Source organism: Muntiacus reevesi, chromosome 18, assembly GCF_963930625.1.
Source record: "Muntiacus reevesi chromosome 18, mMunRee1.1, whole genome shotgun sequence".
Taxonomy (NCBI): Eukaryota; Metazoa; Chordata; class Mammalia; order Artiodactyla; family Cervidae; genus Muntiacus; species Muntiacus reevesi.
The window spans coordinates 18,130,516-18,150,468 of NC_089266.1; the positions used below are offsets into that span (position 1 = coordinate 18,130,516).

At 35.4% G+C, this 19,953-nt stretch overlaps 1 protein-coding gene across 1 annotated transcript; it reads right to left on the reverse strand.

Moving 5' to 3' along the window:
• Window positions 1-2,350: 2,350 nt before the first annotated feature.
• MEIOC (meiosis specific with coiled-coil domain) lies at window positions 2,351-15,792 on the reverse strand. The gene is made up of 10 exons (XM_065910888.1): window positions 15,769-15,792; window positions 15,366-15,509; window positions 14,678-15,070; window positions 14,429-14,563; window positions 14,204-14,223; window positions 9,507-9,611; window positions 6,746-8,618; window positions 6,112-6,246; window positions 3,085-3,265; window positions 2,351-2,580 (listed from the first exon to the last, which is right to left on the reverse strand). The coding sequence occupies exons 1-10, from the start codon at window positions 15,790-15,792 to the stop codon at window positions 2,351-2,353; spliced, it is 3,240 nt and encodes a 1,079-aa protein (XP_065766960.1).
• Between the last annotated feature and the right edge of the window lie 4,161 nt (window positions 15,793-19,953).

Genomic DNA, 19,953 nt, shown 5'->3' on the forward strand with positions numbered 1-19,953 from the left:
GGTCGCAAAGAGTCAGACACGACTGGGTGACTTCACTCACTCACTCAAGGTTATCCACATAACTCAGGTGCTAATAAACCTTTTATATCTAAAACATTCAATATTGGAAAAGGCAAATTTTAAACAACTGTGTTTTCTGTGATATGATGGACATTTTAGGCCAAATTTGGAATTTCAGTCATTAATTCCACAACCTTCTAAAACCTTACAGTACCAGACTATTCAAGTGGGAAAGACAGTGGTATAATTCAAGGTACCTAAATTTTCAACCACCTTTATAAAAAACTCCTTTTTCTATTAAAAATAAAATTGAGTATTCCAAATTCTTTTGGATTAGAAATGATGGAAGCATCAGTTTGATCAAACTAAATCTTGTTATAACTTTTAGAACATTTACATAAGTTGTAATTCAGAAGTATAATACGTAAGAACCATCCATTAGAGGGTATTCAGTAGAAAGGGACAACCAACTAATTTGAGAGTTATCTGCGGCGTGACTTGATTAACAAAATTTCAAGTAATTTTTGTGTGTTTTTTTTTAATAGTGTTTCATTTCTGACCACTGTATGTAAAAGTTTCCCTAGAATAAGTTTTACTATGGTTTTCCTGGACTAACACAAAGGCAGAACAAAAGTTTCTTATTTGAAGGAGGTCAGGTTAAATCCAAGGAAATCTGAATGGTGTTGGTTTATTATCTATCAACATTATTTTTGTGTTAATAATGAAGTTTAAAACTTAGCACCAGTTCTTATCAGTTAAATGAAATTTAATTGGTTTTCTGACAAGTGACTCAATATTGGAAACTAATACAAACTCATAAAAAAAACTATTTTCAACAAAGCAATTTATTTTTCTTGAGAGACTAAATTCAGTACAGTGTTTGTTTCCATAACATCCAACATGTCTTATATCAAACTTAACCACTTTCTATGCAGTGACTGTGGTGGGATGATCTATTTTATTTGACTACCCTCAATGTAATTCATTTGGGTAGTTTTAAGGCATTTCAGTGATCAAAATGTTTCTCCCTACAGTTACTCCTGCATTCTCAATCAGTTTCTTCCGCACGTCATCTAAAGAAAATTTATGTGGTGTGATTACACTCTTTTTTTTTTTTTTTAATACCAGGATTTCTAAAACTAAGAAAAACACCAACATTTAAAACATTAGTGTTTCTAGTCAAGGGTAGTTCAATTAAATTTCATCAGCACATTATATTATAGTTTAACTCATGCTAGAAATGTTGAAACCCAAGATCTTCTGAGTCACATAATACCAACATTTCATATTACTGAATAAATTACTTGGGTTCCATACAAAGATATTAAGTGATGAGAAACAGAAAAAGCCAAGCTTTTAAGAGCTCTTTTAAAAAAATTCAGAAGCAAACTAATGAACACAACTACACAAAATATACACGAACCAATTGCAAACTAAACTAGTTAAAGATTAACCTTAAAAAAAATACATTTTAGAACTTCGTGATACCCTCAAAAAGGCAGCAAACTAAGGGTATTAAAACAATAGTCATTATTTTAGTTATGCATCAAGTCTAAAAGATCCAGGTAAAAGAAATGTTTTGTTTTTTGATTCAATTAAAATACTTTAAAACTGGAAATATTTAATAATTGATAGTGTAATTAAAATTTAAATAATATACACAAATGATTTGAACAGGTTTTATATTCAGTAACTTGCATGGTTTTTACACTGGCACTTTTATCACTAATTTAGGAGAATCAGATGCACTTCCCTCCAAATACTTAGGCACTAAGATTTCAAATTTATAAATATGGTAGTATTTTAAATTTTTACATGAATATTGGGTTCATCCTTCTTTCCTATGTTCCCTAGGTATTATCCAGTTTTGTAAGGAAAACATTCTTATATCACAATCAAAACTTGTTTTGGTTACTAGACTGTAGCCATAATTGGGTTACAGTCACTTAAGATTCATTATTTGGAATTATACTTACTAAGGCAGACCTAAATGAAACTTATCTTCTAGAAGAATTTCATATTTGCATTTCCCTGCACTGCAGAATGAGTTTCAGCAATATTTCAGCTGTTAGGAAAAATTTAATTTAAACTTGTTATCTTTGACTACCTGGGAATTCCTAGTTGCCCTAGAATAGTCAACGTTATGTTTGACTCACTTTCAACTACATCTGATTCATTCCAAATAGATTTTTAAATAGAAGTTAGACTTCATTACGGTATTATTAACTTTAAATCTGAAAGACAATTAATGTAATGAAATTTTCATGTCTGACAAGTTCATTAAAATTTTTTAGCATGTCTTGATACATTTACTTATCAGCTTTTTAATCTTCTTTCTGCTGCCATCTCCTTAATGTTTGTTTGCTTCACCTCTCTGGTTCATTGGATTGCTACTATTTAGGCTTTCATGGACTTTATCTTCACAGTTTACTATATCTTGTAAAGCCTTTTCTACATCTGTTTGACCAGCTGTACTGGCTGTTTTTGGCAAGGTCATCTGCAGTGCACACCACAGGGTAGTACGCGCTTTCCGAGTAGCTACACACATCTCTTTAATTGCTGAAGCAAGCGCAAAAACATCTGTAAAAGAAACATTTGAAAAAAAAAAAAAAGAAACATTTGTGGTCAGTTCAAATTAAATATCATTTAAGTACTCCTTAACTTTTATAAAACCCAGTCTGTGCTACTAAATGATCAAACATTATTTTTTATAAAAGAAAGATGGCTATTGGCTGAGCTAATCAAAGTACTTAATATTTAAAAGTGTTATACCTTAAATATAAATACTTAGGTAAAAAAAAGTGTTACACTTGTATTTTATTTCTGACTTGTATGACCATGACTATGCTTTGGGTAGAACACAGACTTTGACAGAGTTATTACAATTAAATGGGTAAAATCAGCAAAATAGATAAAAGTATTTTCATTTTCACTTTTGGAGTAAATTATGTAGGCACCATTTAACAATTTATTCTTTAGATAAGTGTAAATGTTAGAAATCCAACCATTTTAACTTAAGAATCTGATTTTGTTAAATTCAAATTAACTCTGCCTTATCAAAAGGATATGCATTAATGTCTGTACCTCTGTCATCTTGGCATCTAGGAACTCCTTGCCTTTGCCGATTTGAAGCATTAACAATTTCATCCTTTCTACGTGACTGTACAATGTGAATGGACTCCAAGTGCCTATCAAGAGCTGTAGAGATATTGGCATGAAGGGGAGAGCTTCGAAGACGTTCCATTTTGCCCAGTAGAGTCACAACCTGAGGGAAACATTTTAAATTTTGATGAGGCATTTAACTGCATTGCCCTGTCATTAACTTAAATCTTCAGTGAAGCAGAATAGAGATGAGAGGAATAATGTTCATTCAGTAATAAGTAAATGTTTAGGCTTCCCTCATAGCTCAGTTGGTAAACAATCTGCCTGCAATGCAGGAGACCCCTGCTCCATCCGTGGGTTGGGAAGATCCCCTGGAGAAGGGAAAGGCTACCCATCCCATTCTGGCTTGGAAAATCCTATGGACTGTATGGTCCATAGAGTTGCAAGGAGTTGGATGAGACTGAGCAACTTTCACTTCACTAGCTTACTATATCCTGACACCATGCTGGGGGAAACAAAGATGGAAGCTCCATCTTTTGTACATATGTTAATTCTAGATGGTTTAAAAGTAGTAAATTACTGAGAATAAGCAACAATGAAAAAGTCAAACATTCAAATATATCCATATTATTAACAGTAAATGCCAATATAAAATCTGACATTCTTTTTGGTAAACAGAATAGCCTGCCAAAAGAGCATTATTAGGAGTTACTGTAGTTAAAAGAAAAAAAACTGAGCTAAAAAGGGTTAATCAGTCTCTAGATCTGATTAATCTTGACCTCAACAATTCCCTTCTGGGCCTTCAATATTCTCTCTTTTGGAAGTCAGAAATAATATTGGCTAGTGTTAGTTTTAAGGAGTCCATAATCCAGAAAATACTGACTTAAATTTATGCTGAAGTAACAAAATAAATCCTATATGTGTCAAAATTGCTAGGGAAAATTAGGAGGTCTTAATCTTCTGGTGGTAGAAGAATCTCTGGTTAATTAAGCTTAAAAAAGGGCACTATATATCTTAGATCTGTAAGGGGAGTATGTTTCATAGCTGTATATGCCTAAAATTTCAAATTCTAAACTTGGAAGGAGTAAGGAAGGAGAACTTTTGAGTAGATAGGATTTGAACATCTAATAAATACAGTAACTGCCTTTGGGAGCCAAATGATTTAAAACTCAGGTAATTCAGTAACTGGAAGGATCAGAAAAATATCTCTCAATTAATAAGCACCTGAATGAATGCCTCTAACCTCACACTCCTACCAAATTTCTTTGGTATAAGTCCATGCCAGTTCAAGCCCATGGAGAAAACACAAGAGTACAGGTATTAAATATTTTCCTACCCCCCCCCAAATAAATAAATCAATATTTTCCTCCCAACTGTACAACCAGCCAGTTCTTGAGGGGGAAAATAAGACAACACAAGAAAAAAATACCACAGTAAAAACTCCAGTGAACTACAAATTATATATTTTTAAAATAAGATAGTCATTTTGAGTAAGTGTAAAGAAAAAATTTACACAAGTGATTTTTAATAAACTTAAAAGATTTTTTTCAGAATTCTATAAAACCAGCAAACTAGAAGTAGTACACATAAAAATATTTTTGCCTTTTGTATATTACTAGTCTAATGTTGCTAAATATAAACAAAATGATTATAATAGCTATAAATATGCTAAACTAGGGTGAAGCCTAGAAAAAGAGTATTTTTTAATACATTAGCAATTCTTTGATTTATTGCCTAGAAATGCATTACTGAGAAAAATTTTAACTTGGAAGTTTAAAAAAAAGACTTAAGTTTTTATAACATTTGGCTATATCTGACCACACCACTGATAAATTCCATTGTACAAATTTATGAATTTGATTAAAAAATTACAACTGATCAAGGCTGAAAGCTAGGTAAAAATCAATATTTTTCCATTGAAGTATTTCATGTCTGTATTTTAAAGACAGCATGGTATAGGTAAGAAACCAAAGATCAATAAAATAAGACTCTATTGTGCTGATTTTTTCTAATTCCTTAAATGGCTTTTATTCAATCATAGATGCAATCTGTTTCACTGCATGCCTTTTCCTAGGAATTGTTATCAGATTTTACTTGGAAAACAAGTTTTTAAAAATTATTTTGTTTATTTATTTGGCTGCACTAGGTCATAGTTGCAGCACTCGGCATATTGAATCTTCAGAGCAGCATGAGAACTCTTAGTTGCAGCATGTGGGATCTAGTTCCCTGACCAGGGATGGAACCAGGACCCCCTACATTGGGAACATGGAGTCTTAGCCACTGGACCACAGGGAAGTACCAGAAAACAGCAGTTTTTAAAAGAGGAAGGTCAGAAAGAAAAAACTACCCTATTCTATTACAGTTGCTTAGAAAATTCTGAAATTACAAAGGAGATAATAGGAAAATAATTTTTAATTAACATCAAGATTCTTTACATTTGATCTGAAGTGATATACTACTTTTCTAAAATAAGGCTACTTTATAAAATTATGCATATACTCACATACTTCAGTTTATTAGTAATTAATACATTGCTAGATATACTTAATGTTTGTTAAATAACTCAAGAGAACAGGGTCAAGAAAATGAAATAAGGTAATTTCCCATTAATTTACTACCTTGTATAATATAAGCAAAGCTTTTTCGTGAAGCTAGAAAACAAATGTTTGTGATTAAGAACTGGGACTTTTCCTATAAATAATATTCAAAATGGTTTTTGCTTTAAAATTTTTTTTTCTTTTGTGGATTAGTTCCATTGCTAATCTGGATTTCTTGAAGAGGAATCTCTTAGATTACTAAACTTACTATTTTAATGACTGAGTGGGGCTATTTTCCCTTTCCGAAATAACTAATTAGAAAGTTCTAGGTCCAAACATGGGAAAGAATACATTTCAGAGAGTTACACATAAATGTGATTTAAGAATCCTTCAGAACTCTAACTTGCTAAGGCATTAAAAATTTTATCAAACAGTTAAAAAAAATCTGCTATTGGATATTATCACAGCTTACTCTGGCTTGTTCTCGAAGTTCATCCACAATTAACCGATCAACTCTAGATGGGTTGGAGGTCAGCCGTGGAATTGGAGTATTGTTAGTACTGGATACTTTTTTCCCTGGATAATTCTTCGCAAGGGCCAATTCAGTCTGTAAAAAAATTATATATATAACTTTTAGATACTAAATTTTCTAAATATTACTCAATCATGAATAATATTTCTCATAGGCCTAAAAAGAAAATTGAAAATTACTCCTTTAGATAAAAATTCTGTTTTGATATCAAAAGGCAATAAATATAAACCACAGTACCATGTACTTTTCTGTCACATTTAATGCATAAAATACCTGAACACTCCAATAGTTTAATACTTAGAAAATTCAAATAAATAAACTTTCAACCCATTAAGGAAAAAGTCTACCTAACAGGCAAAATAAACTTAAAAAAATTTTTAAGCCCCAAGCATTTTTAGTCTCTTTAAGTCACCTAATTAATTCTGTATAGTCATGGACTTAACAAATACTACACATTATAGAAGAATTCAACTTAAAAATAAGTACTCTTTCTTAAACTACACTAGGGTAAACAAAATGAAAATAGGCAAAGGGGATATACTAAGTTATACCTAAATGGATAGTTTTGTATTACCTTTTTTCTCTCCTTTTCTAATGCTCTCCATTGTTCATAGCACTCTTCTAGACGAATATGAAGTTCACTGGCTGGTCCACTGCGGGTTTTAATTGGTCTTTGAAATCCAAAAGTTGGCACGAAACCAGAAAAGGAATTATCACCATACATCATATCATTAAAATATGGGTATAAATGGCTTAAGTCATCATAAGAAAACAAATCATATGAATCCAACAGTGGAACAACTGAATGGCCAAATGGATGAGTGGATCTTAGCGGAAACCCACTTGAACCAAGTTGTTGAAAACTCTGATTATGCCTTAAATCTCCCATCATATAATTATTAGAAAAGCATGACGCCTGTGTGCGATTCACACGGCTATTAATATTGCTGTCTCCACTTCCTTGTCTGTGGCTATTAAAATGACCCTGTGACTCCAATAGATCTTGATACGTATTTTGAGATAAGCCATCTAAATGCTTTGGCCCTTCCTCAGGATCATAATGTCCACTTTGGGGCTTAGCTTGAAAATTATGTTTGTTTACATTTTCAATGATCCCATACTGCTGAGCTGAATAGTTATCACAAAATCCATTTGGCTGCTTTATTTTTTTATCGGTAACAGATTCAAAGAGATTTTCTTCTCCAGTCTTTGTCAGTCCTTCCATGTGATTGACAGATTGGATTCTTTCTGCACCATTGTAACCAAAATCAAAACTAGAAAATGCTGAAGGGTTTTCTTGGCAATACTTCTGAAATAAATTGCTATTTGGGGTTAAATTTGTAGATGATAGTTGGGGGAAATCTGAAGAATGGTTGGAACCTTTTGAAGCTGCACTTAAATGAGAATTTAATTTCATCAAGTTACCTTGATTTCGATAAAGAATAGGAGTGTTATTTTTTGTTTGGACATTCATCCATGTTGGTCTGTTTAAGTTGATACCTCCTGAAGATGTTGCTGAATTTGCTAGTAAATTCACTGATTTAAAATACTCAGAATTTGGGGGGTCAGGTTTAGTAAACTGTTGTTTTTCTGTGACATTAGCAAAATCATTACTAGCTGGACAAGTTGTATGAGGTTTTAGTCCATATTCTGATTTTAAGCCAAAATCAGCAGTAAATGCTGCTTCCTTTCCAAACTGTTTTTCTGTCAGATGTGGTGTAGTTTTTGGAAATGTGAAATTCTGCTGGTCAGGTATTGTCTCCTCCATTTTTTTCTGATTTGTTGGTTTTACCTGAAATAACTTGGTGTAGGTGTCTGCTTCTACAGTTGGTGCTTCAGGTGTGGCACTAGCTAATTTTTTACTATCTTGGACACTAAAATTCGAACACTTACTCAGCTTAGCCTTATTAGGATGAGCATATTCTGGATATCTACAATAATCTGGATTTTCACTGTACCTATTAAATTGGGAAAGAAATATCTCTGCCCTCTTTTGCTGTAATGGTGCTTCAAGACCTTTAGCACATATTTTCTCTCTTCCATAAGAGTAAGTATCAACTCCTGATTCTTTCATGATGTCAGACAGACCAGTTTGTGGTGTAAAACAATTTTTGATAAATGGATATTCTTGAAATGCTGTCTTAGCTGTTTCATTTGTCTGAATATTGTAACAGTTAGAATGATCACTTCGTGAGGGGTACATCCATTGTTCTTCAAGGTCTAAACCAGTAAATCCATGATAAAGTTCATCTATTTTTTGTTGTGGTATGAGATTACTGTTATGTAGGTACTGCTTTTCCACTGCTGACACAGATTCACCAGTATAAAAAGCTTGCTGAGAGATGGCTGTATCTACTGGCCTTTTGGTTTCTGTTAAGAGGTCATGGTGATCTGCAAATCTGCTTGTGTTCATTGGCCAAACTGACTTTAAATTGGAGGAACAGGTCCTAGAACAAGCAAATATATTTAATTACAATTCAGATTTTAAAAGTCTTTATTTCCTTAGTGGAGAAGGGAGGAAAGGCTTTCAAAACATTTATATTGCCCCATTCACTATTCTCTAATCCTTTCCAACTTTGGCTTATAAGCTGCCATTACATTCAAATAACTTTCTGTCACTTAAAATGTGCTATATGCTGCATAAATACGCATTTTAGTCTTAATATGTCTTCAGTATACTTTTCGAGGAGACATAAACTAAAGCCTGAGGCTGGTGATTGCATAGTCTTACATGAACGGTTTACATATGCTAAGTAGAAACCAGATACGTTTTTTTTTTACATTATTATATAAGGTTAATACAAAAGTGTTGTTGACCACAATTTTTGTAATTAAAAAAGATGTACTCTCATTGAAATGAAGACATTTTCATTGGTTAGATGTATGCTACATATTTCCCTATTTATGAAATAGGGAATCTGGATAATATGGCTTCTACACCCAAGTTAAACAATTAATGCGTACTTTAAAAGTTTTTACTATATGAATAAAATCCATACATATTTCTACTCAGAAGCAATGATAGTTTTATTTTTGGAGGTATAAGTATAAAAGTCGTTGGAATTTATACTCTTTAAGCCAAATTTTAGCTCATGAACTCAAGGGAAATAGCTTTGAATTATGGAAGAATGATTTTTCAAATGAAAGTTCTTAATAGCAAATTAAACTTTCAATTGCAAGCACCTCAGGAAAATTAAGGCTCATAGAAACAAATATCTGAATTACGATGTCAAATGTCAGATGATCCTCTCTTAAGTAAAAATAAAAGTTAAAGACCTAGTACCTCGGAATTCAAAAGTTTATTACACACTATATAGGTTATATAATATACTAACCCCTCAGCAAAGTATGGCTGTGATTTATCTTGTTCTTCCAAAATGTTAGACACAAGTCCATATAAGTCTGTTTCACTACCATAGTCATTTCTTTCTGTTTGAATCCTAAAAATAAATGAATATCACATGTAAATTCTTTTGCTCATATTGAAACATAATATATTGATTTCTTTTTCCAGACTTATTCTGACTTATTTTTCTATAAAATATCTGGATTAACTCTATACCTTCATTTCAACTAAAGAGGGAATAGGAACTCAAGAATATTTTCCACTTTAGCGTAGTGTTTATCCTACATAAATATTTCTCCTTCATTCCAAATCTTATGTCTAGTTCTCAATGAATGCTTACCTCTTATTTCTCCAAAACACATGCTATTCATTTTAGATGACCAAGATATAAATCTCTAATCTATGATGTTATAGACATGATTGGTATCATGGCTGCTTCTGAAAACATGTCTAGTCCTGTTATCCATAATTACATGAACACTTGCTAAGTTTTTTCATTTGTGATTTGAAAACCATATGAACCTGCTACTCTATTTTTGTGACTCTTATACTAAAAGTTGGATTAAAAAGTACAGTGATATGGTCATCCTAAATATCACAAGAATGCGGCAGTTGTCCCTTAAATGTAAAAGATTTGAGGGATATCCCTAAGTCTTTGCCAAAGAAGTGACTGGTGCTCCATCTAAATCAAATCCTACCTAGTGACCAACACTATCTAAACAAAACAAAATGTAAAAAACAACAATGAGATGGAATGTACTGGTCCCTTTTTACCTCTTATGGATTTTGGGTAATTTGTTCCTAGAAGTGATATGTTGTTTTTAAATTGTAACTTCTTATTTTTTAATATTTTATGTCTAACATTTCATAGTGTTAGGACATTTCAGAAATAAAAATACCTTATACTTGCGTAACATTCGTAACAAAGGAAAGGTAGGTATCAGTAATCACTAAACTGAATAAACAATCATGATATTAAAAAACTTGAATTTTGCAAAGGTTTATCATTTGCCATGCTTTACTATATACTTGTTGAATAAATGGTCTACCTACAAGTCTAATACTTTTCCCACTACATCTTGCTATTTCAAAAAAATTTGATATAAACTTTTTGTATAATAATGTTAGTATATATCTATAAAAATATTCAATGTAATATATACCAAACTGTTCATAGTTTTTACTGGAAGGTAGAAAGGCAGGGTAAAGGTAAACTTCTGCTTGCCTTTATGTATTTCTATAAAGTCTGAAGTTTTTCAATGAACATGTATTAACTAAAAAAATGCTTCTTTTGTGTGGAGTTATATAGTCTATCTAATAAAATCTATTTTACAGAACTTAAAACTAATTTCTAAATTTTTAACATTTAATTAGTAGATTTTAAAAATAATTATTTCCTGGTAAAGACACATCAGTCTCTTTTAACTGTTCCCTTATTATAATTAATATAAAGGTAGTGTCACTCCCTTAAGCTTCTCTTTGCAATAAGCTCCCATAATATTTTATACTTCTTCCTTTAGACCTTACCTTGCAGTACCAGGCACTTGCAGTGCCTGGCAAGTTATCATAATCATCACCATTACTATAAGGTCTATAAAGGCAGGAATAATATTTGCCATGTTAATTCTAATATCCCCAATAAGAGAGAATCTGACATACAGTTAGCCCTCATTATTAGTGGAACTGAATAGAAAATAAGTATCTTATATTTGATAAAATCCTGTTTGTTGTATACTTGTAAGGCAAGAATTACTGAAAATTTAGAACTGGATTAAAAAATAGATTGAAAAATTGTAACTCATTTATATGCTATCTTTAGAAAGAGGAACTTAAGATGTACTCAGGGTTGCTTCTAATTAATGAAAGAAAGTAGCAAGAAAAAATTATAGACACATAACTTTTATGATTTCCTAGAAGTTTGATTAAATAAAATTACAATGTCATAGCATAAAAATACTGATATAGGGAACAAAGAGCTAATACAACTAGGTCCCCACATAATCAAACATAAGAACACTTTGTTTAGCCTGAGAAATCTACTTTATTAATTTACCTGTTCTTTACATTGATCTGAGAATTAGAGGGCTGTTTAATATCATCTCCATATGTAGACCATGGTGCATAGAAAAGTGAAGAATCTACAGAACTTGCATATTCTGTTGATGAAGAAGGTGGAGCATAGGTCTGCCTTAGGTCAACACTATCTTCATTCTGAAATTTTAAAGGCATGTTTGTATATCAGATATAACCAAAACTACATTTATTACAGAATATTAGTGAAATACTGAGGAAATAATACATGTGTAAAAGTTGGGAGACAAACCTAGACTTAGCCACTTAAGCTTACTTTAACAGTAGGAGTTGGCAATTTTTTTCTATAAAGTGTCAGATAATAAATATTTTATGGTTTACTGTGTTAAGGTCTCTGTTGAAACTCCTAGCACCAAAGCAACTATAGACAATGTGTAAATTAGAGGCTGTGGCTATTCCAATAAAATTTTGTTTACAAAAACAGCCACTCAGCAGATTTGGCCCCTGTCCAATAGCTGTTGCTTATCCCTGAGAAAGGACATGAACACCTATAATTATTGCTGTTTTAATTTTTTGAGCAGATGAGCACTGTGTGGACCATAGCTGTGTTATTTTTAGTATTATTTTTAATAAATCATTTACAAAATTCAGTCTTAATGCCCCCAATCTGTGAAAAACAAGTGAATGTACATTTACATCGAATTTTCAAAGAAATTCCACACAGTGTATTCTGTCACCTTACGACATGGATATTCTCTGTATTTTAAAAATGAGAAAATGGGTGTTTTCTAATGGGTTTAAAAATGAGGCTACAAATTATTGAGCTAAGAGGTGACAAAACTAAAACCCAAACTCAAGGCCGTCTTACTCCTACACTAGGGCCTTTGAAAACAATATCTTTAATTTTCAGCTTAGTTTATTTCCAAGAGGAAGTATAAAAATGAGACAATACAAAAAATATTTTATCTTAAGAAATTTAAAGATATTATAGTTAGAAGAAAAAACGAGTTCATTTTTGTCTTTATACTTCTATAATGAATTTTGAGTAAATAAGGTAAAAGGTTTGAATTTTAAGATTTTAATGAATTATTTGAAGTCCTGTCTTCTTCCAAAAAAGGTATTCAAGTACAATGAAAATACTGCACCTCAAATTTTAAATACTTAAAATAGTCTGAAAATATAGATTCACAATTTTTAACTCTCCAAATAAGGAGCTATGACCCGAGATGTAATAGCTATAAATATCCAGACAAAAACAGAGTAGTTTCTTATAAATATAGAAGGTATATAATCCTGGTTAAAAATATTTTCTAATTGCTTTTATTCTCAATCAAAATTGATGTGAAAAGAGATGAAACACGTTTAGATCAAAACATTCCTAAATTTTTGTTCTTCATGGACATGATAACTGAAAAATAACATTTTAAACATTCACTGAGTTTATACCAATAATATATGAAAATTACTATCATCTAATCACAAATCTTTACAAATATCAAACATTTTATAGCCATTTGGTTAAATTCTAGTTATGAATACTATTTGAAACCTACATATTATAATTCTCTTGTTTATAACTTACTATTTTGCTGACTATTCTGAAGTTGGAGAAACTGAGGCACAGAAGAGATTTTGCGAAAAGTGCCACTAAAAAGTGTCTTTCCAAAATTTCTGTTAGTTAGCAGTAAGTTTTACAAAGACTGTTATGGTTAGAACCTTTCATAATTTTATTCCTTCAGTTCTGAAGTTTTTATGACAGGCCCAACCTAACTCTCTCTTAGGTGTGAAGTATCCAAAGTGATACAAATAATTGTTCATCTTTTTGAAAGAGTTGCTTATACAAAGTGAGCATTTTCAGATTATATAACATCAAATGAGGTAAACAGTATTTGAAACAAAATATATTGAGAAAGTATTATTTCAAGTATACTTTATATTTTAAATATTTGAGTATTAGAAAAATTAAATCCTTTTAAAAGATTGATTTAAATTTAATATTCTAGGATAAAACAAGCAACTAAAGTAATGTGGTGGCTATCTAGATACTTTTCAGTCAAAACATTTCTGGAAGTTAAATATGTGAATGCTTAGGGTTGGTACACTAATTAGTCTAGCTAATTGCAAAATGTCTCACTTTATTTTTGCTATGCTTAATCAACTGAAATTAAACCCAAGTAAATTTTAGTAGTCAGGTAAACATTATAGAGAGCAATGGAATGCTGGTCTTTGCAGTGAAAAGACCTGGAGTCAACTTGGGTTTTGTCAGTTACAGCACAAGTCAAATTCTTTGGGCCTCAGTTTCTCGATCTGTACAATGGGTATAATACTATACAAGGCTGTCGTGTGAATTAAATAAAATTATTTCAGGACACTGTTATAATTCAAAATATAACAATATCAACAGCGATGTGCTGGTTAAATAATTTCAAATGAAAATGACATATTATCCTAAGCTAATTTAACACAATTAACAAAACTAAATGTTTTAGGTGAGGTAAAAGGTACCACGTCACCTAAGACATTGTTAGAGCTCGAGAATAAAAAAGTATAGAAAAATTTCCCCTTTAAATGATCAAACGTATGTTTGCACCGACTTCCAATAAATGCTGGAAGGGAAAATTATCTTACGGTCTAAGCAAATACGGATTTTCTTACATTTCTGTCATCATGTCACGCTGAGGACAAGGCAAAAGCAAGAATCAATGAAAAATCTATTCCTTAACTTGCTTTCAAAACCAGTTTGTATTCTACAAACTCTATTTAAAATATTGTCTGGTCCTAAACGTGGAGCAATTTAAACGCCAACGTGAATGGCAGGGCGTAGGGTTGGATTTGAAGGAGAATAAATCCTCTAACAAAGGGCAGAGCGGAGAAACGGACCTGCGATTTGTAGCAATCATAGAAGGAAGGGGAGCCCGTCAGCATGACGCTGTTGAAGACATCTGTTAGTCGACTGCTGGCGTCCGCACTGAGGTTCCAGCAGCGATTCGCACCTCCACGGAACGCGACTTTCGGCTGCACGAAACGGGGATAGGAAACAGGAGAGACATGTCACTCAGGGCAGAGCCGGACCGATACGGCCGGACGACGGCTTCTACGGTCCTACGTCGGCTGTGCGCCTAACTCCACCCGGAATCCGTTCCCAGAACATTCATTTGGGGACCCCGCGCTTCCGCCCCTGGGTTTCCCTCTCCTTTTTCCGGCCGGACCCCGAGGCGCGCCTGACGGGCCCTCCCTGTCGGCCTCCGCCTCAGCGCCGCCGCGGCCCGACGTTGGGGAGGCAGCGGTAGCCTGCGCGTCGCGGTCAGTCACCTGCTCCGCCTCGCCGCCAGTTCTGTCAGCCCGCGGCGCGTCCCCAGGCCCTGACCCCATTGGCCGCCGAGCCCCAGGCTCACCCCGCGTTTCAGCCCTGGCGCCCCGTCGGGGCTCCTCGCCTGCGACTCGGCCTCTCCAGCCCGGCCGCTTCAGAGACACGCGTCCGGAGACGCGCCCGTTCTGTCTCTCCACACGGTCGCAGTCCTCCTAGCCCGGCCGCCACCCAGACCCCGACAGTCACCGCCAGTTACCTCAAGTCCCTCCCTCAGGCCTGGGGGGTGAGGGGGCGGGCAGGGGTCTCCGCAGCTCACCTCCATGGGCCTCCCAGCCCCTCCTGGACTAGGCACAGCTCCTGGGGTACGGGGATAAGGAGGGGGCGTCGAGGCCCAGCTCCCTCAACCCGCACCCCGCCGCTGCTGCCTCCGCCCCGGGCGCTGCCTGGAGCCGGTCTGTGGGTGCGGGGGCAGGAGCTGGGAGGGAGAGGCTGGGGAGAAGCCGTTACATTGCCCACCAGGGGCTCGCGATCCGGCACGCGACCCGACACGGGCCCGCCCCGCCCCCTCCTGGGAGGCCAGTCTCCGGCTTCGCACCCCTCATTGGCCCGCTGCCCGGCCAATGGGCGGCGGCCTCCGAGACCTGTTACCCACTAGAGACAAGGCCAAGAACCAGCCGTTAAGGCGACCTCGCTCTCTCTGAGTTTCTGAGCCTTTCCCGCTCAAAGTGAGCGTGTTCGGGATTGGCCCAGTCTGTCAAGCACCAGCCTGACGATTGGCTAGTAGAGCAGCTGAGGGGCGGGGCGTGGAAGGAGGATTAGGAGTTCGGGCCTACCAGGTGGGAGAAGTGATGGAAGTGGTCAGGAAGATTTGAGAAGTCGCTCAGCAACCGGCGGATAATCCTAAACTTACCGGCTGTTCACCTTGCTCCAACATTTCATTTTGCCCCTGGTCCTGCCCCTAACTCCCAGAATCCTCTGGGGCAGCCTCAGAGAATGATAGACTTGGGCTCGTTTACGGAGCGTGAGGAACCCGTTAAGGAGTTGGGGGTTGATGGAAAAGTCCCTTCTGAGAAGGAAGAGAGCTGTTCTCTGTCCTAGGCCCCACGCTTCGATGAGGGTGAAGGCATTTTGATGCTTATGGAACCCCTGAACAAATTTTACTCTGACCTGTACCAAATAAGCCGTTCACATAGATGGTCCCATTTGAGGATGTGATATCTCAAAGATTTTGTCCCCAGAAAATGCTAAACAATTTTGTGTGCATTGAAATATTGAAGATGATCAAAGTAAGCACAGTTACCACCTTTACGGCATGTATATTTAAAATCAAAATTTGAGAAGCAATAAAGTGGAAGGTGTTTTTTTTAACTCAAGCATAAATGGAAATAGGATAGGGGGACATGTCTTTTTGGCCCATATTGCCCTGATGGTTATTTTGGATCCCAACTCAGCTTTGAGTTAAGAAAGTTGTTAGTTGACCTGACTGTACCAATTCATTATATTTATTTCCCTACCTCACCCTTAATATTGCTAATCTGGAGTTTACTCCCTCCTTACATTTAGAGCATACTGTTTTGTCTCTCTCCCATAACACCCAGAATGATTTTGCAAAACTATGAATCCTCTTATGTATCTTTTTTATTGTAATAAAATAGACATAAGATTTGCCATTTTAAGCACCTTTGAATGTTTAATTCAATGACATTATACTCAATGTCATGCAACCATCCATATCTAGAAATATTTCATTATCCCAAACAAATTTTGTACCCAATAAAAGACATAACTCCCATATCCCCTTCCTTCCACTCTCTGGGAACCGCTGTTCTACTTTATGTTACTGTGAACTCACCTATTCTACCTACTTCATATAAGTGGAATCATACAATATTGGTCCTTTCGTGACTCATTTCATTAGCACAATGTCAAGATTCATGTTGTGCGTGTCAGAACTTCACTCCATTTTATGGCTGAATAATATTAATCAATTGATGGACACTTGACTTGTGTTCACCTTTTCTTTGTAATGAAGAATGGTGTAAAGAGCATTAGTGTACAAATGTCTATTTGATTTCCCTTTTCAATTCTTTTGGATATATGTTTAAGAGTGGAATTGCTGTCATATGGTAATTCCGTTCAACATTTTCCGCACCAAACTATCCTACTGAAGCTGCACCATTTTGCACCCCCAGAGCAATACACCAGGGTTCCAGTTTATTTACATCCTTGCCAACAGTTGTTATTTTTCCTTCCGTTTTTTTTAATAGCCTTTCAAGAAGTTGTGATATGGTATATCACTGTGGTTTTGATTTTCATTTCCCTTATGACTAATGATGTTAAGCATCTTTTCATGTGCTTATTGACCATTTGTGTATGTTCTTTGGAAAAATATTTATTTAAATCCTTTGCTCATTTTTTTGAGATGGTATTGTCTTATTTAGTATTGATATGGTTTGTTTTGGAAATGAAGGTTACAGGAAAATGGAACACCCCATTGAACTCAAGTGAATACATTAGAAAAGGGATCATTTTGGTTATGGATTAAAAACAAGTATTTAGTGTATAGTTAGTTCTTTCTTTCATCTCTTGCATTTCTTTTTTGGAAGATCTCATTCTGAATGGGTGTGTTGAGAGGTAGATGGGATTGTTTTCACAACTGCCTAAAGATAGATACAAACCTCAGACTACAGTAAGAAGTTAGAAATACTCAAATAATTGTTTTATGTCTTCTTTGCATTCACAGTTTGTTGTGATCCACACAGTCAAAGGCTTTGGTGTAGTCAATAAAGCAGATGTAGATGTTTTTCTGGAACATGGAAAATCCCAAATTTGAGGGGTCCCCAGATATAGAATGAAGGATCTCTTGACACCAATGGACTGGAAAACAGCTTCTTCTTCTTCTTTTTTAAATTAAGATCCGCAGTTTTAATTTAGACCACAGAGTTTGAGAACTTTAAAAAAAATTTGTTGTTTCTGCCTTTCCCCTTTCAGTTAGATAGGGTTCTAGGTCATTCTCTCTTAATCTGGGCATTTAAAAATCCATTAAAGCTTTGTGTTGTGATATACTGCTGCAAGCAAGCTTCCTTCCAAAAGGTAAAAAATTAAAAAACATTCCTGAAAGACGTGGTTTTCAAATTGGATGATTATGTACCATTGAGGTGGGAAATAGATTCTGAATATATAGAATCTTCCTGAAAACACATAGCCCACCTCCTTGTTGCAATTTTTCAGCAGCTGAATTTCCTATATTATTTTATCTGTCTTGCTTTCTATTTGTGCAGTCTAAAATACCATGAGAGGACATACTTACTGACAGGTCAACCTGAAAGCTGGATATTTTGCAAACCATTGTCTTAAATAATGTTGAGGGTCCTTATCAAAACCTGTCAGAGCTGGGAAATGTTCAATAGTTGTTTTATTGCAAAAGCTTTTAAATTCTGTTCAGGTTCTGAACTGATCCCTAAGTAGGTAGAGTTCTCCAGCCTGTCCTTTCCTAGGGGACCTACAAAATTAAAACATGGAAAAGTTACTTCCTTAACTCCTGCTTTGGAGGGCGGAGTAAGGGAGGTTCCCCACTTGTAAGGCTCTACCTCTGTTTCAAGGTTTTTACCTCCAATTTGGAGTCCCACTGCTTATCTGACTTGATGATTTGATTCTCTCCCTTCCTCTCTCTTTTTAATAGACATTATTCTTAAAATTTTTATTTATTTATTTATTGGCTGTGCTGGGTTTCATTGCTGCACACAGGCTTTTCTCTAGGTGTGGCAAGTTGATGGCATTCTCCAGTCGCAGTACTCAGGCTTCTCATGGCAGCTTGTCTTGTTGTTCTAGGGCCCTTGGATTCAGTAGCTGTTGTGCCTGGGCTTAGTTGCCCTGCCGCATGTGGGATCTTCTGGGACTGGAGATCAAACCTGTGCCCCCTGCACTGACAGGCAGATTCTTTTTTTTTTCCACTTATTTTTATTAGTTGGAGGCTAATTACTTCACAACATTTCAGTGGGTTTTGTCAGACATTGACATGAATCAGCCATGGAGTTACATGTATTCCCCATCCCGATCCCACCTCCCACCTCCCTCTCCACCCAATTCCTCTGGGTCTTCCCAGTGCACCAGCCCTGAACACTTGTCTCATGCATCCCACCTGGGCTGGTGATCTGTTTCACTATAGATAATATACATGCTGTTCTCTCAAAACATCCCACCCTTGCCTTCTCCCACAGAGTCCAAAAGTCTGTTCTGTACATCTGTGTCTCATTTTCTGTTTTGCATATAGGGTTATCATTACCATCTTTCTAAATTTCATATGTATGTGTTAGTATGCTGTAATGTTCTTTATCTTTCTGGCTTACTTCACTCTGTATAATGGGCTCCAGTTTCATCCATCTCATTAGAACTGATTCAAATGAATTCTTTTTAACGGCTGAGTAATATTCCATGGTGTATATGTACCACAGCTTCCTTATCCATTCGTCTGCTCATGGGCATCTAGGTTGCTTCCATGTCCTGGCTATTAAAAACAGTGCTGCGATGAACACTGGGGTGCACGTGTCTCTTTCAGATCTGGTTTCCTCAGTGTGTTTGCCCAGATGTGGTATTGCTATGTCATATGGCAGTTCTATTTCCAGTTTTTTAAGGAATCTCCACACTGTTCTCCATAGAGGCTGTACTAGTTTGCATTCCCACCAACAGTGTAAGAGGGTTCCCTTTTCTCCACATCCTCTCCAGCATTTATTGCTTGTAGACTTTTGGATAGCAGCCATCCTGACTGGCATGTAATGGTACCTCATTGTGGTTTTGATTTGCATTTCTCTGATAATGAGTGATGTTGATGTTGAGCATCTTTTCATGTGTTTGTTAGCCATCTGTATGTCTTCTTTGGAGAAATGTTTGTTTAGTTCTTTGGCCCATTTTTTGATTGGGTCATTTATTTTTCTGGAATTGAGCTTCAGGAGTTGCTTGTATATTTTTGAGATTAATCCTTTGTTGCTTCATTTGCTATTATTTTCTCCCAATCTGAGGGCTGTCTTTTCACCTTACTTATAGTTTCCTTTGTTGTGCAAAAGCTTTTAAATTTCATTAGGTCCCATTTGTTTAT